This window comes from Pyrus communis, chromosome 16, assembly GCF_963583255.1.
Source record: "Pyrus communis chromosome 16, drPyrComm1.1, whole genome shotgun sequence".
Lineage (NCBI taxonomy): Eukaryota > Viridiplantae > Streptophyta > Magnoliopsida > Rosales > Rosaceae > Pyrus > Pyrus communis.
The window spans coordinates 1,976,168-1,990,115 of NC_084818.1; the positions used below are offsets into that span (position 1 = coordinate 1,976,168).

Here is a 13,948-nt window from a genome sequence, read left to right on the forward strand (position 1 = left end):
TTTTGTTTACCGATCATAATACTCAACTTTTATGTATTCATTGAGATCTATCAAAAAGGATATGAAAATTTTCAAGTTTATAATCGAGTATAACGAGGGATTAAAATGCGAATAGTGCACTAAAAAATTATAGCATCGAAATCATTTTATTCTCAAATATTAAATATTAATGAAATTGCTAAGATAGCTGATTATTATTCACCGATTATCCGAGTAAATACTATATAAAAGATATACAGAGTAGCACATCAAAAATACCACAAACACTTCCAGATTATAGAAAATTCAAGACCAACCACACTATTTTAACCAAAGTTTTATCCCAAGTTCACCCACTGTACATATGATTTATCTTCTTGAAAAAACACCGTATCAACTAAATTTTGCCAACCATTTAGCAAATGACACAAGCATTGGGATCCTCTTCTGAACTTCTTACGAAGTAATATGCAGGCATTGGAGGATAAAGTCCTGGGTAGGCCTTCATAAGCTCAATCATTTGGTCCTTTGGATCTTTCTTCTTCTCCTCCTCTTTCTTCTTCTTCTCCTCCTCCTTTGCCGGTCCGACTGAGACTATCTCAGTCCGGCAAAGCTTCCTCAATCTCTCCACCAAATCCACTGGATCTATGTCCCCTGTGGCCGTCAACTTCTTGTCCTTCATATCCAGAGAAATTGAATCAAGCCCTGCGAGCAGAAAATTCCAGTAACAAAATTAAATTAGTTCGTTACTCAATAGATGCGGATTCGAACTTGAGTGCTCTTACTAACTTGACTACGCCTACGTCTGCTAATTCGAAACTGCTGAAATGGGAGTGAAAAAGAGAGTAATATGGCCATGGAATTTATACCTTCAAGCCCCGAGACGGCCTTCATGGCTCTCTTCTTACACTTGTCGCCGTATAATTCCAATTTCAACACTACTTTCTGTCAGAAAAAATAAGCAACGATCAAAATCAGAACCAAGTGACAAATTAGTATAAAATAAAAAATAAAAATAAAAAGTGAAGGGTAGACAAGATTTTCCAAAAGTAAGTTTTGGGTTTACCCAACAGTAGCATCATCACTCATGCATGCACATCTTTTATGTAAAAAATCACATTAAAAAGTTGTCTGCAGAAAGAGAAACCCTAATTACCGTCATTTTTCTGTGGAGCTTGAGTGATCTGACAGCAAGAAGTTGAATCAAACACTTCAAATATCTCAGCAGAATCCAAGAAATTAAGAAAATAAAACGAGATTATATTAGTAATTAAGAGGAAGAGAGACGTTGAAAGTGTCTTGCTGAAGTGAAGAGTCCTTGGGGGACTGCAATTTATACTGAATAATTGAAGGTTGGAAAGAGAAGAAGAACTTACAAAGAAGGAACTGAGTCAACAGGCAACTAGTCAAGAGTCAAGCCACGAAAAGTACAGTCTACGGTCATCAAAATCATGTTCTAATTTCGGCTGCAAGCGAAAATTAATTAAATTTTGATATTCTTTACAACATCATCGTGTAACCAAATACTAGAAGCTTAAGAGTTTGTTTAGAAGTATTTTTGAAATGACTGAACTTACTTTTTGTGAAATTAATTTTTGGTTTACAAAACTTAAAATATTTTTCTAAAATTTACTTGAATTTTTACAAGGGATTAGTTTTAAAAATATTTTCATCTAAAACGGTTTAAGTTATTTTAAAACCAAACGAGGCCTAAGAACTATGTTATCAGTAATCTCCCGCTGCCAAACGACACCGTAATGGCCTCGAACACATTTTGAAAAGTTCAATGGTTTTTGAAAAGTATCTGCAATCATAGTGTTTGCTGGTTCCTTCCGCGAAGTAACCAACATTAATTCTGATCGTTGGTTTAATGAACAAATTTTTGGAACGACTCTAGTTTCTTGTGGGTCGTCGTCGATGGTAGGTCTCCATATCCCCCACGGCCACCTTTCAAGCCTTGAAAGTGTAAAATATATATATAGTTAGTCCTTTAAAATTACTTTTCCTCCCACACGTCTTTTTTATTTTTTTAATATTTATGTGCTCTTCTTAAGGGCACCTCTAACAAAGAAATCAAACTACAAATAAATATCAAAAAATTAAAACGAGAAGTAAAATAGAGTTAAAAATACTAAACAAACACACAATACGTGCATTAATTGGAAAGTCAAGACCAACAAATAGTACTTTTTTTTGGGTCGGACCAGATGCACGAGTCACCGTTCAAACAGAATCGTCACAATGAGAGTCGACCCTGTGATACGAAGTTCCACACTCATTGTGAGGGGTTGTTGCCCGTACTCAAGAGTCTTTCATTGCGACAAGACAAATTCTAACTTTTATAGTGTCTACTCTTTGATTCATGTGGCCTTGCAGTTACATACACATAAAAAGAGTTCGTACTCAAGAGTCTCTTTTTGTGACAAGACAAATTCAAATTTTTTTTTTGTCTACCCGTCAGATCATGTGACCATGCAGTTACACACGCATTAAAAAAAAAGCCCATACACAAGAGTCTCTCTTTACGACAAAGCAAATTCTACTTTTTTAAGAGTCTTCCCTTCGGATCACGTGCTCATGTGCTCAAAAGTCTCTACTTACAACAAGGCTAATTGTAACTTTTTTAGGATCTCACACACATAAACAAGGCCCCTGCATTGCATTTTCTTCCGTCCTTGTATGTGGTCCCGTCAGCTATTAGACAAATAAAAACTCTCTTTCTGGTAGGGATGCATCACGGTCATGGTGTGAACGGTAATTTTAATGTTTCTTTTATTTCTTAAATAATTTGATTAAGGGTTAGTGTCACACGGGTGGAAGGTATAGTGTCCGCTAGATAGCCTATATCTTTTGCAGGGTTACTACTTCTGCATCTCTGCATCTGGTATATATACCATATCCTCTAGTTTTAAGATTCTCACTGCATTAATCGAAGCTAGTAACATGCTTAATTTGAGCAGGATATAAAAAGTTATTATTTGATATACGACAGGCTTAAATTCGGAGTCCGAAGATCCGTATGCGTATACAAGTAGTTGCACGTAAGAATTTTGAAAAATTCTGTTTACACCTAACTTCTGTTTTTCAACACCCATATAATTTGGACACTCAAATTTTTCTTCACCTTTCTTTGGACACCTAAAATAATTTTTTGAATATTTCAAAATTGCCCTTTTACTTAATCAATTTTTTTTTTCTTTCTCTGTACACTCATCTCCTCTTTTTTATATTTCATCTCTTTCTAATATAATTCATGGCATCTTTGTGTTCATAAAGCACATTCCACTTCTTGATAAAACCTATCAAACTTCTCCCTGGACTCAAACATTTCTCACACACCCCTGTGATTATCCTTATATTTATGTTTTCTTTCCATTTAATTTTCGTTTACGAAGATTTTCGACGTGCTAATAGTCAAGTTACATTTATCAATCTCTTAAGTAAAAAATAATAGCCGATTCGTGCGCTTGAGATTTTGCCTTCTTTTCTTTTAGATATCTACACCAACCTTGGAGTTTTTGAAAAATACAACGTAGTCGGCAAAGACACTTAATAGAAAGGAAAAAAAAAAAAAAATTCATTTGATAAAAGAGATATAAGGACACTTAATAATGTAAACATCATACTTCATTTCGTATGCCAATTCCAACAAAAAAATGAAGAGGTATAAGTTATATGCAAGACCTAATCTATAACATCTCATATCGTCCAGGAGAGTGAATCATGTAAGTCTTATATGTATATTCTCATCTCTACCTAGCACGAAACTTTTTGGGAGCTCACTGGCTTCAGGTTCCATGGGAACTCTGAAGTTAAGCGAATAGCGCGCGAGAGCACTCCCATGGTGGGTGACCCATCGGGAAGTTCTTGTCTGAGTTCCCAGAAACAAAACCGTAAGGGCGTGGTCGGGGTCCAAAGTGAACAATATTGTGCTATGGAGCAGGTCTAGGATGTGGTGGACCCCGGGTCGGGATGTGACATAATTAACGATAAGAACAAAATAAAGGGTAAAGTGAATTGTATCAGGATTGACTTTTTAGTGTAAACATATAGATTTTCGTTGAATTGAACAATACCAATAACTTTTCGTTAAAGTTCTTTTTTATTTTTATTTCTAAATACAAGATCAAACCGTTGATTCTCCGGACTATTAAAACAAAAATTCTAAAAATTAAGAAACAAAATGGCGTGGAAAGCAAGATGTGGTGGGGTTGGCTGTCTAAAATATATGGAAAAATCTAGAGAACCTTAACGAAAAGTTTTCAGTACTGTTAACTTTAAGAAAAAATTATATTTTTACACTAAAAAGTCAATCCTGGTACTATTCACATTACTCTTTATTTTATTTTTAACATTAAAACTCGGAAATTTCAATTCATTTTTATTAGTTTTCCTAAAAATCTATGGTCCATTTGCTCTCTATGTATTAACTTGAATGAGTGGCCACAAACTCGGCCACATGATATTTCACGCAAAACCCTGAGCTCCCGGTCCAAAGACCATGTGTCTGCTTCATTGGAGTCCCTATTTTGCAAACCCTAATCAAATCAAATCTTTTCTCGACAATCCACAATCTTCTGTTAACCTTTTAAGGTTTGGTTGGTAAAAATTGAGAGGTGATGCACTGGTTCCTGGTTCACACAAGTCCACTGTTACCACAAACAACCAAAATTAAATTAACTTTTGTGGATGGGAACAAAGTTTTATGAACAGCCCGATTACGATGACATGATAGACTCCGAAATTAAGGTGTGTCGGTCAATTTTAAAGATGATGAAATTATAATATGAAAGTGATGGGTAAAAAGTATGAATAAATTAAAAAATAGTATAAAATATAGTAGAGTGCTCAATGTCCAATGAGTGTGATGAACCTTTAGTAAATGTATGTACGAGAAATTAGAGCAACTAAATGTCTGATAGTACACAATGTACCACAACAAAAAGTGTTAATTACAAAATTAGGAATCTCCCCTATACTAATGAGGGAATATTATGCCTTTACGCCTCGACGTCAAGGATTTTAAAGTCTACTAAACTCAAGTTGGGATGTGTCATTGTAGCTCTTCCCAAGAGTGATTTATGTACATCATTCTTCATCTTATGCACGTCGTTTTATTTGATTCGTTTAATTCAAAAAAAAAAAAAAAAAAAGGGGAGAGCATTGGGTGAGAAAAATTGTGTATAAACCAATCAAATCATGATCATCCATATTCAACATGGTTTCCTTCTCCTTTTGGGTGAGGAAGTCTACTCATCTCATGTTCTCGTAGTTGATCACTAATTCGGTATGTACCTTAATTGGGTCACTCAACTTAAACATTTTGTTCACATGTTAATTTGCTAAATCATATCATCTTTCCCTACTTGGAACACCCATTGCACTTAATTTGTTGGTCGCTTTTGATAAATAGCCAAAGTTGTTCATGTTTAAGACTTTTAATCCTATTTTTACTCTTAAAATTTTAATGATTGCAGGGGAGTTTGAATATGTATTTTGTCCAAGTGTTGTCTCAAGAAAATTTTAAGCGGAATTTTAGCTTCCAGCATTCCTCGAGATGTCTCAAGAGGGATCACAGGCAACAACTCCTTGCTCCAGATTGGAGTTGGTGGCAGCCCATTTCCTCCTTCCTTCTAGCCCCCCTCCCTTCTTCCCTTTGCCCTCATCCTTTCCCTTCACCACTCTGTTTCTTCTCTTTCATCCCCCCCCCCCCCCTTCTTACCGATCCCTTTTCCGCGCCACATCTCCTCTCTCATTTTCTCTTTTTTCTAATGAAGTCTCCGACATCTTTAATTTTAATTTTGTTTCTTATGAACTATTGAACATGTTGGTTGCGTTTACGATAATGATTATTCAGGTTAAGTTATTAAATTTCTCATGCCTTCACGATTCATAACACTTTTTTTCTTAAATTATTATAATAGTTTTACACCTTCTCTTTCTCATTATTAATAATTTTTTTTTTTTAATCTTATTTCCCAAATTTTCCTAAAAATGGAAAGAACCAATCCGTCAATCTCACGACCGTAAACGTGGCGAGCTACTATTGGGGACCTGCACACCCACCTAAATCTCCGCCGCATCCAACAATCCCCGAGTCCTTATATAAAATTTCCGCCGCCTCCAGAAGAGCCGCGGCTTCTTTCATCAAAAGAACCCGAATCCGACTATTCCGCAATTTATGGTATCCAAAAACCCGAACCTGCCAGAGGGCTTGTACTTGGATCCGGACGTAAACGGCATGGCGTTGCCAGGACTCGGGCCGTTCGCCCCGGTCACTGCGACGGCGTCAACGACCTCGTCTTCGGCGGAGGATCTCAGCAAGAAGATTCGGAAGCCGTACACTATTACCAAGTCCAGAGAGAGCTGGAGCGAACCGGAGCACGACAAGTTCCTCGAAGCCCTCCAGCTGTAAATTTAAATTCTCTTAATTTCATAATTTCTTTAATTATTTTTTTGTTTAATTAGCTTCACAATTCTCTTAATTCTTCAATTCTGTATATGTTACATACGAATTTAGGGGGATAGAATTTTACGAATTGGGTGTTGAAATGTGGGGAAAAAAATGGTGTAGATTTTGTGTGTTGAAATTTGTAAGATTTGTTTGGTTGATGAGAAAATTTAGGAAAGGAAGAAAAAACGAGAAGTTTCAGGAATGTGGAAAAAGAGTAGGAATTTAGTTTTGAATTGGGTTTAAAATGTGGGGAAAGAAATGGTATAAATTTTGTTTGTGTTTTTGAGGTTTGTAAGGACTTGTTTGGTTGTTGAGAAAGTGTAGGACTTTAGTGGAAAAAGAGTAGGATTTTGGTGGCAATTGATTTTCTCAACAATAAATTGTATTATTATTTGATATGATGCTCAGCCCATTTGAGTTTAAGCTCAATTTGGTATAAATTTTTGGGTTATTCCCTAATTTTGTTAATGTTCCCTCTGTTGTATTCAGCTTCGATCGCGATTGGAAAAAGATTGAAGCTTTCATTGGGTCAAAGACAGTCATACAGGTTACTTTTCTTGATCCGTTCTATAGTTTCCTATGCAAAGAGGAAGACTGCTTGAGTTTCGATTATCACCAACTTATGCTTTTGGTTTAGTCTTATGTCTACAAATTCATCAATTAGGAAATAATGAACTCCCTTACTCATAAGAAGGATTCTTTTCGCAGATACGTAGTCATGCACAGAAGTATTTTCTGAAGGTTCAAAAGAATGGGACAAGCGAGCATCTACCTCCCCCTAGGCCAAAAAGGAAAGCTGCTCATCCGTATCCTCAAAAAGCTTCAAAAAATGGTGTGAATAGTTTCTGTTTTGTGTATCCTGTTTTTCATATGACAAAGTCTGTACAACCCTTGCTCATATGTGCTATGTTTTCCAGCTTTGGCACTTCCGCCAGTATCTGGGTCATGTCTATCTTCGTCTGCTTTACTTGAATCTGGGTTTAATCAAGGGCCAGATTCATCATCAATGCTTATGAGTCCCATCCCTGGCCCTGTAGCCCCTTCTTGGACTAATGGTTCTGTGCAATCAGCCAATCCATCTCCTGAGTCCAAAGGTGCAACTATTAAATAAGTTAATTCGTCACAATGACTTGATCTCAGTGTACATTAATGTTGTCGTTCACAAATTTGATGATTCCTTTTTCATGTGGTAGGTGTTTCGGGGCCAGCAACTGTGCCGAACAACAGTTGCAGCACCACAGAAAGCACCCTTAAAGCTCAACCAGTTGGTGGAACAACAGATCAAGTGAACCATAGCCATGCATTGAGAGGTGAGGCTTCAGTCTTCCTGTTTGCAGTTTTTTCTCACCCGACAACTTTAGTAACATAATGATTCTAATTCTTTGATATTGAATTTGAACTCTGTCACCTTGAAGTGGGATATATTGTGGCAAGAACATGGAATTTCATTCTTGTATGTGCGCACAGATTTTCTGTTTCAACATGTAATTGGGTGCTCAGTATATCAAACTTTTAGGAGATAAACACAGCTATGCGTATGTTTCCTTCACCGGAAAAGTTCACATCTTTGTCGTCATGGCCTTGGTCTGCATTTTTGTATGTGTCATAGACAAGGAATTGCACTATTTATGTACTCTCTTCTCTGGATAAGTCTACATGTCTAACGGCTTGTCACAGTTGGAACCAGTAATGAATCTGGATTTTTATTAGCAATGCACAGTTGCAACTTTTGAATTTGTATGTCACCCGTTTTGTTTGCTGTGTGCCGTGGCCTGAGATATGGATTACAAATTTATTGCTAGAAAAAAGTGTTTTTCCATGAATATGACACTTATTTGTTTTATGCAGTTCTTCCCGACTTTACTCAAGTATACGGATTCATTGGCAGTGTCTTTGACCCCAATGTTACAGGTCATATGCAGAATCTGAAGAAGATGGATCCGATAGATGTTGAAACGGTACTTCATTTCTCCTTTCTGACCTCGTGTGCAATCACTTTTAAGTTTTGACTGTAGTCTATATGTTTGTATGTAGTGTTTGGTTGCTGCCTCGTATAGATTTACAATTTTCTTTTGTAATTGTAATTGGCTTGTGATCTTATTATTTTTCTTTGGCTCCTCTTCAGGTATTACTGTTGATGCGAAACCTGTCCATGAATTTGACCAATCCTGATTTCGAGGATCATGTAAATTTCCGTTCCACTAACCTCTGATTTATTCTTAGCTTTGCTTTTACTTTTGGAGGAAGATTGATCATAACAAGCTATAGTTTATTTAGTTGTTGATCTCAGCAAGTATATTGATGAACTTTTAAATTGGATCCAGAGACAGTTGCTTTCATCCTACAAGATGGATGCGGATACAGGGAATCTCAGTGATGAAACTAAAAGCCGTCGTGACAATCAACATGAGAAAGTTGCTTAAGTGGTAGTTCTGGAACTTGGAAGCTTTCTTCTCATCCCGTTGGCAGTGCTTGAATTTCAAATCTGATCTTTGCCCAACTGGTTTTGGCATCCAGCAGATGAAACGGCAACTATTAGAAAGCGTCAGGTTTCATCTAGGTATTGACTCTTCGTGATACTGCGTTGTAAGCGTAGTGAGCTCGTCGACCACATAACATGTCACTTGATATGGCATTTTTCTGTGGTTGTATACATCAAGGTATAAGTAATGGGTTTCGGTAGTTAGTTCAAGTTAGGTGAATGTTATTTTGTACATCCTGTTGTATTCAAGTTTTCGTTGTAGATTATGCGATGTTGGCGCGGTATTTGCATGCCTTTATATATTCCTCTTGAAATTGGATACGTCCGAATTGCTGTATGCTATAATCTCGGTTTTTTGTGTACAATAATCGCACCAGAAGCCCTTGTGGCTTGGGCGCGATCCCTAGTCATTCATCTGGCTCTCGAACCATTCTCCGGCAGTTTTCGGTTCAACTTGAAATAGTTTTCACAACAGAATACAGCAAAGCAAGTACCTAACATAAAATTTTAACGAACAAAATCTAGCCAGAATCGTAAAGATAACTTTTCTCCCCCTTTTGTTTAAGCTTCTTAAGCTGCTGTTCTATTTTCGCCTTTTATGTGTCGTTGCTTTCCTTGTACAGAGTCATATTTCAGTAGAAACTAATGGTCAAACTTAAAGTGGACACCGAAATATTTACAGTCGCATCATCTACAGATTGGTAGAATCAACGTATAAGCTGATGCCGTAAAGATGTTCGTTAACTGCTTTGTTTCTCATAGGTTGTCCGAGTATGGCCGGCCAAGGTAGAAGCCTGTCCCCGCCTTGCGCTGAGTTTCATCCAGAGGGGTATTGAAAGTCAGATCATCGGTGCTCCCATGGACACGAAACCCTGAAAACACCAAAAGCAACGGAAACAAATATTACTATTAGATCATACTTTTCCGAATTATGACAGCGGGTAGAAAGCTCGAAAGAGATTCGATGCCAAAATATCAGATTAACTAACTTCCAACATCGTACCTAGATCTGGCATTTCGAAAGTTCCGTGACTTGGTGACTGGTAGTTCAAAGGAAAATCTTGAGTAGGGCCGAACTCCTGCAAGTAACGAGATTGATCACAAGGAAAATGAGTCATTGCACCTCTGGGACACCCGCGAAGTTGGTGTTGTGGAATCCTTCCTGGACCGTGCATCTGCTGCAGTTGCTGGTGTTGTTTTGCAAGGGAGTGATGGACAGTGCTGGGGAGTATATTAGTAGAGAAAGGATGGTGGGATGGGACGGAGGCCTTGCGAGCTTGGGCTGGTTGAGAATCTAATGGACAAAAAGATGTTTGTTTCGTCTGTCTTGATTGTATGGTTCGTACCCGAGGAAATGTTGCAGGACTTCTGCATGCCTGTAGTTCTTGACTGTGACAGTAAGTCCCCAAGCCAGTGACAACATTATACGAATTACAGAAGGAAGTGGAATCTTCAGAACTCAGTTGAGTAGATTTTCCATCTTTGAAAATATTCAAGCCTGTTAGATTCGTAGAAATAGCAAACGGTGAACTTGAGTTTACCCCATCAGCTTTGACTGGACTTCCTTCAATTGTGTTATTGTCCTTTTCGGGTGTAAACTTGAAGTCATCCGCTGTAATTAGGCTGTCCTCATTGGGCAAAAGAAGCTCAATGGGAAAACTTTCCGTATCATCAATGCAGCTGACAGGATTGTGTATCAACCCTGGGTCAAATGGAACACCGGATCTCATGTTTTCGAGCAAATCATTAGAGACCAACTGATTTTCCCTGCTCTTACTTTGCTCACCAGAGCTTGAAAACAGCATGTTTTCACAATCCAGCCAAATGAGTGCATATTCGTCAATAGGAAGTGGGAACTTGCATGGTTCTGAAACATCATTCCTTGCCGACCTTTCTAAAGAGCTTTGCTGAATTAAAGAAGTTGCATCAGTTGATTGAAATCCCTTCCCAGAAACTGTACCATATGATGGTTCTCGGGTCAAGTCCTTTGACACTCCATGAGCTATGGATTCTGATCCCGGGTCAAATTGAACACCCAATCTGAATTTTTCTACAAAATCGTCAGAGACTAACTGAGTTTCCCTGCTCTTACTTTGTTCACCAGAGCTTGAGGACAAGCTGTCTTCCCCATCCATGGAAATGAGTCCATATTCTTCAGTGGTTGATGGAAAGACAAAGTTATCTGCAATTGGAAGTGGCAAATTGCCCGGTTCTGAAATGCCATTCTTTCCTGACCTTTCAACAGGACCTTGTTGAATGAAAGAAGATGCATCAGTTGATTGCAATCCCTCTCTGGAACCTGTACCATATGATGGTTCTTGAGTCAGGTCCTCCAAAACTTCATGAGCTATAAATTCAGACCGTTCACAGCAAGAGATGCCACAGCTAGGCGTTTTCTCTGGAGAAATGCAAAAAAAAAAAAAAAAACATTAGCTTCTCTCTGTATTTCAGCAGCTAGTGCAAGTTAAAATTTAATGGACAGAGGTCAAAATGTTCAGTTGAAACCATAAGTTCCACAAATATTAAGCTACTAAAGAACAATCAACATTTGCAACTCTACCTGTAACATGAAACCGGTGAACAAATTTAGAACATATTTCAGGGTCCTCGGGGTGAATTGTGGTCAGATCAGAATGCTGCGGGCATGACATTTACAAAGGGGTGAGACAGAAAAATGATGTTCAAATTTAGACTAATAAGTTAGTTAATCATCACGCGTACCTCTGGTATGATCAAATCAATTAAGAATTTTGCTTCAGTATCCTCGTCAACGGATATGGCCAGGAGACCTGGGGATAATTCTTGTACAGATACAGGAGTTTGTTGAGATGCACTGTTGGAAGAATTGACAGCTGAAGCAGGGGATACTACATGTTCCTCAGATGTTTCACATTTGTTTCTCGTACTGTTAGCAGAATCCTCAAGAGGCAAGCCAAATTTGGAAGTTTCGTCATGCTCGTTTGAATTTTGAGTTTGCTTCTCTTGGACGGCTTTTTCCTGTGCTTCTGCCACCAAACAAAACTGATAGTCAGTAGTTTACATTTGCATTGAGAAACTTCTTCATTTACATTTGCATTAGGAAACTTCTTCATAATCTATTGAAGAAGCAAACTAAAAAGGCAAGAAAGCGCTACATAACTACAACCCAAAACTTCGGTATTTTTGAATGCAATAGCACAAGATCGTCGCACCTCTTGTAATGTTTCCCTCCTCTTCTTCCTTCTGACTTAGACACTCGGAAGAACCAAAAGTCTCATCATTGTAGGAATTCCAAGGGTTTGTCTTCGAACGATTCACTGCCTGAAAGGTTATAAATTAAAACTGTTAAGTAGATGTCTTTAGCAACACCTAAATCCATGCAAATATATAAGGACCAAAAAAGGCTAATGAGAACTACTTAAAGACATCATACAGGCTTGGCTAATGCCGTAGTTTGAAATAGAATAAGAAAGTTATCAATCGGACCTTATAGAGTTGTCGAGGACGATATGGTTCTTTGCTCTTATGGAGTAGATGAGGACTGTTTTGCAACATGGAAACAGAATCCCCAGGAAAGCGTCCATACACCCCCAGTTCGTGCCCGTCTCCAAGAAGTCCACGATATTCTGAGTCTTGCAACAAACATGTCATTTATGTACGTTGTCATGCCATCTTTCACATGGACGCTCATAATAAACAGAATCAAAATGCAAGAGCACTCTCCAAATGCAGAGGAATAGTTCGCAAAATGCGGAAGGTTAAAGACAGCGTTAGAAAACCATAAACTACACACCTGAATCACGAGAAGGTTGTGACGAACGAGGACACACAGAATAAAGTTCACTGTTCCAGGACAATCATCAAAGTAAAAGCATAAGAGCAAGAACCAATAGCTATATACACAGAATAATTTCGAAAAATATGTAAACTACCAAGCATTAAGTATTGTACCTTAAAATCGAAGATTCGATCCCACTCGGAAGTTTTATGCTTGCATCCACATTTGCCAGAGAGAACAAAATATCCCTACTATAAGTAATCCTTGAATGTCTGAATAAAATTCAGAAAATAATAAACAAGTTATCAGCTAATTAGGCTAATATCACAGCATTTAAGCAGGTTTAGTGACTTCAGTAAAAGTAAAATCACAAAAACAAAACTAGTCTCGGAGAATATTTTCTCGGTAACCAAACAGAAATTTGAGCAGGTTTAATTCACTTCATTTTCTCGGTATCCAAACAGTAAATAATATTATAACAGCAAAAGTAGCATGTTGAATATTTTATTAGGAAGATCAGATCAACAGATTATAATAATGCAAAGTATACTTGAAAAGCGAGATTAGATTACTTGGCGAGGTCTTGTGCGTCCGATTCTGAGTGCGGAAGTCGACCTTGGTCGTCAGTTTCCGACCTCATTTTCCTGGGAAAATCCGGCATTTTAAGCAGTCGCTTCAAATCAACTGCAGATTTTCTCCCTCCTCCACAAACCTTCAAAGATCAAGATGCAAAAATATGCAAAATCTTCAATACTCTGTGTTTCTCTGTACGGACAGAGAAATAAGAAGCAAAAAATTACTAGAAAATTAAGGAAATGATTATAAATAAATAAATAAATAAAAGAAAAAGAAAAAGAAAGCAAAACTTTGACAATGCTGACGAAATCAGAGCTTCCAGTGAAGATTGAAACTCTTCGTGTGCAAAATTTTCCGGGAAAATATCTTAGGGTTTGGCAAAATGCGTGTTTGGAGGACGAGGAAGTGTGAGAAAATTCTTGAGAGAGAAGAGTATGATGAGCACTACCTGGTTTGTGTTGCCTCTATGCAGAGCTATCGCCAATAGGGGAAATATGCATACAAGTTTTGCGGGAGAATAATCCGCTGCGGAGCGGGTGAGGGCGTACGATAGTGTAGCTTTGACGGGGGTTTGCCACGTGGGACAGCAACGCCGAACTTGCCCGAGTTAAATCTGTTTGACCTATATGGGTATTTGACTTTTGGTGACATGGCAAGACCCCATTAGTTGGCCCCTTGAGGAGCATTGCAGCGCCCAAAC

General features: G+C 37.9%; 3 protein-coding genes across 4 annotated transcripts; 1 reads left to right on the forward strand and 2 right to left on the reverse strand.

Annotated features, from left to right (window-relative positions):
• Positions 1-129: 129 nt before the first annotated feature.
• LOC137720514 (heavy metal-associated isoprenylated plant protein 39-like) lies at positions 130-1,291 on the reverse strand. The gene is made up of 3 exons (XM_068459593.1): positions 1,136-1,291; positions 849-924; positions 130-684 (listed from the first exon to the last, which is right to left on the reverse strand). The coding sequence occupies exons 1-3, from the start codon at positions 1,139-1,141 to the stop codon at positions 395-397; spliced, it is 372 nt and encodes a 123-aa protein (XP_068315694.1). The 5' UTR covers positions 1,142-1,291; the 3' UTR covers positions 130-394.
• A 4,806-nt stretch (positions 1,292-6,097) lies between these two features.
• Positions 6,098-9,273, forward strand: LOC137720512 (protein REVEILLE 6-like). Of its 2 annotated transcripts, XM_068459592.1 has the most exons (9): positions 6,098-6,390; positions 6,923-6,980; positions 7,142-7,265; positions 7,351-7,417; positions 7,451-7,527; positions 7,627-7,743; positions 8,282-8,391; positions 8,559-8,618; positions 8,758-9,273. In XM_068459592.1, the coding sequence occupies exons 1-9, from the start codon at positions 6,161-6,163 to the stop codon at positions 8,854-8,856; spliced, it is 942 nt and encodes a 313-aa protein (XP_068315693.1). In that variant the 5' UTR covers positions 6,098-6,160; the 3' UTR covers positions 8,857-9,273. The 2 variants fall into 2 exon arrangements, with proteins under 2 accessions (XP_068315693.1, XP_068315692.1); XM_068459591.1 differs by having other exon boundaries at positions 6,099-6,390; positions 7,351-7,527.
• Positions 9,274-9,416: 143 nt separating this feature from the next.
• On the reverse strand, positions 9,417-13,700 carry LOC137720511 (uncharacterized). Its single transcript, XM_068459590.1, has 10 exons — positions 13,539-13,700; positions 13,245-13,384; positions 12,846-12,944; positions 12,688-12,737; positions 12,381-12,520; positions 12,107-12,215; positions 11,637-11,920; positions 11,476-11,551; positions 9,919-11,313; positions 9,417-9,787 (listed from the first exon to the last, which is right to left on the reverse strand). The coding sequence occupies exons 2-10, from the start codon at positions 13,331-13,333 to the stop codon at positions 9,672-9,674; spliced, it is 2,358 nt and encodes a 785-aa protein (XP_068315691.1). The 5' UTR covers positions 13,334-13,384; positions 13,539-13,700; the 3' UTR covers positions 9,417-9,671.
• Between the last annotated feature and the right edge of the window lie 248 nt (positions 13,701-13,948).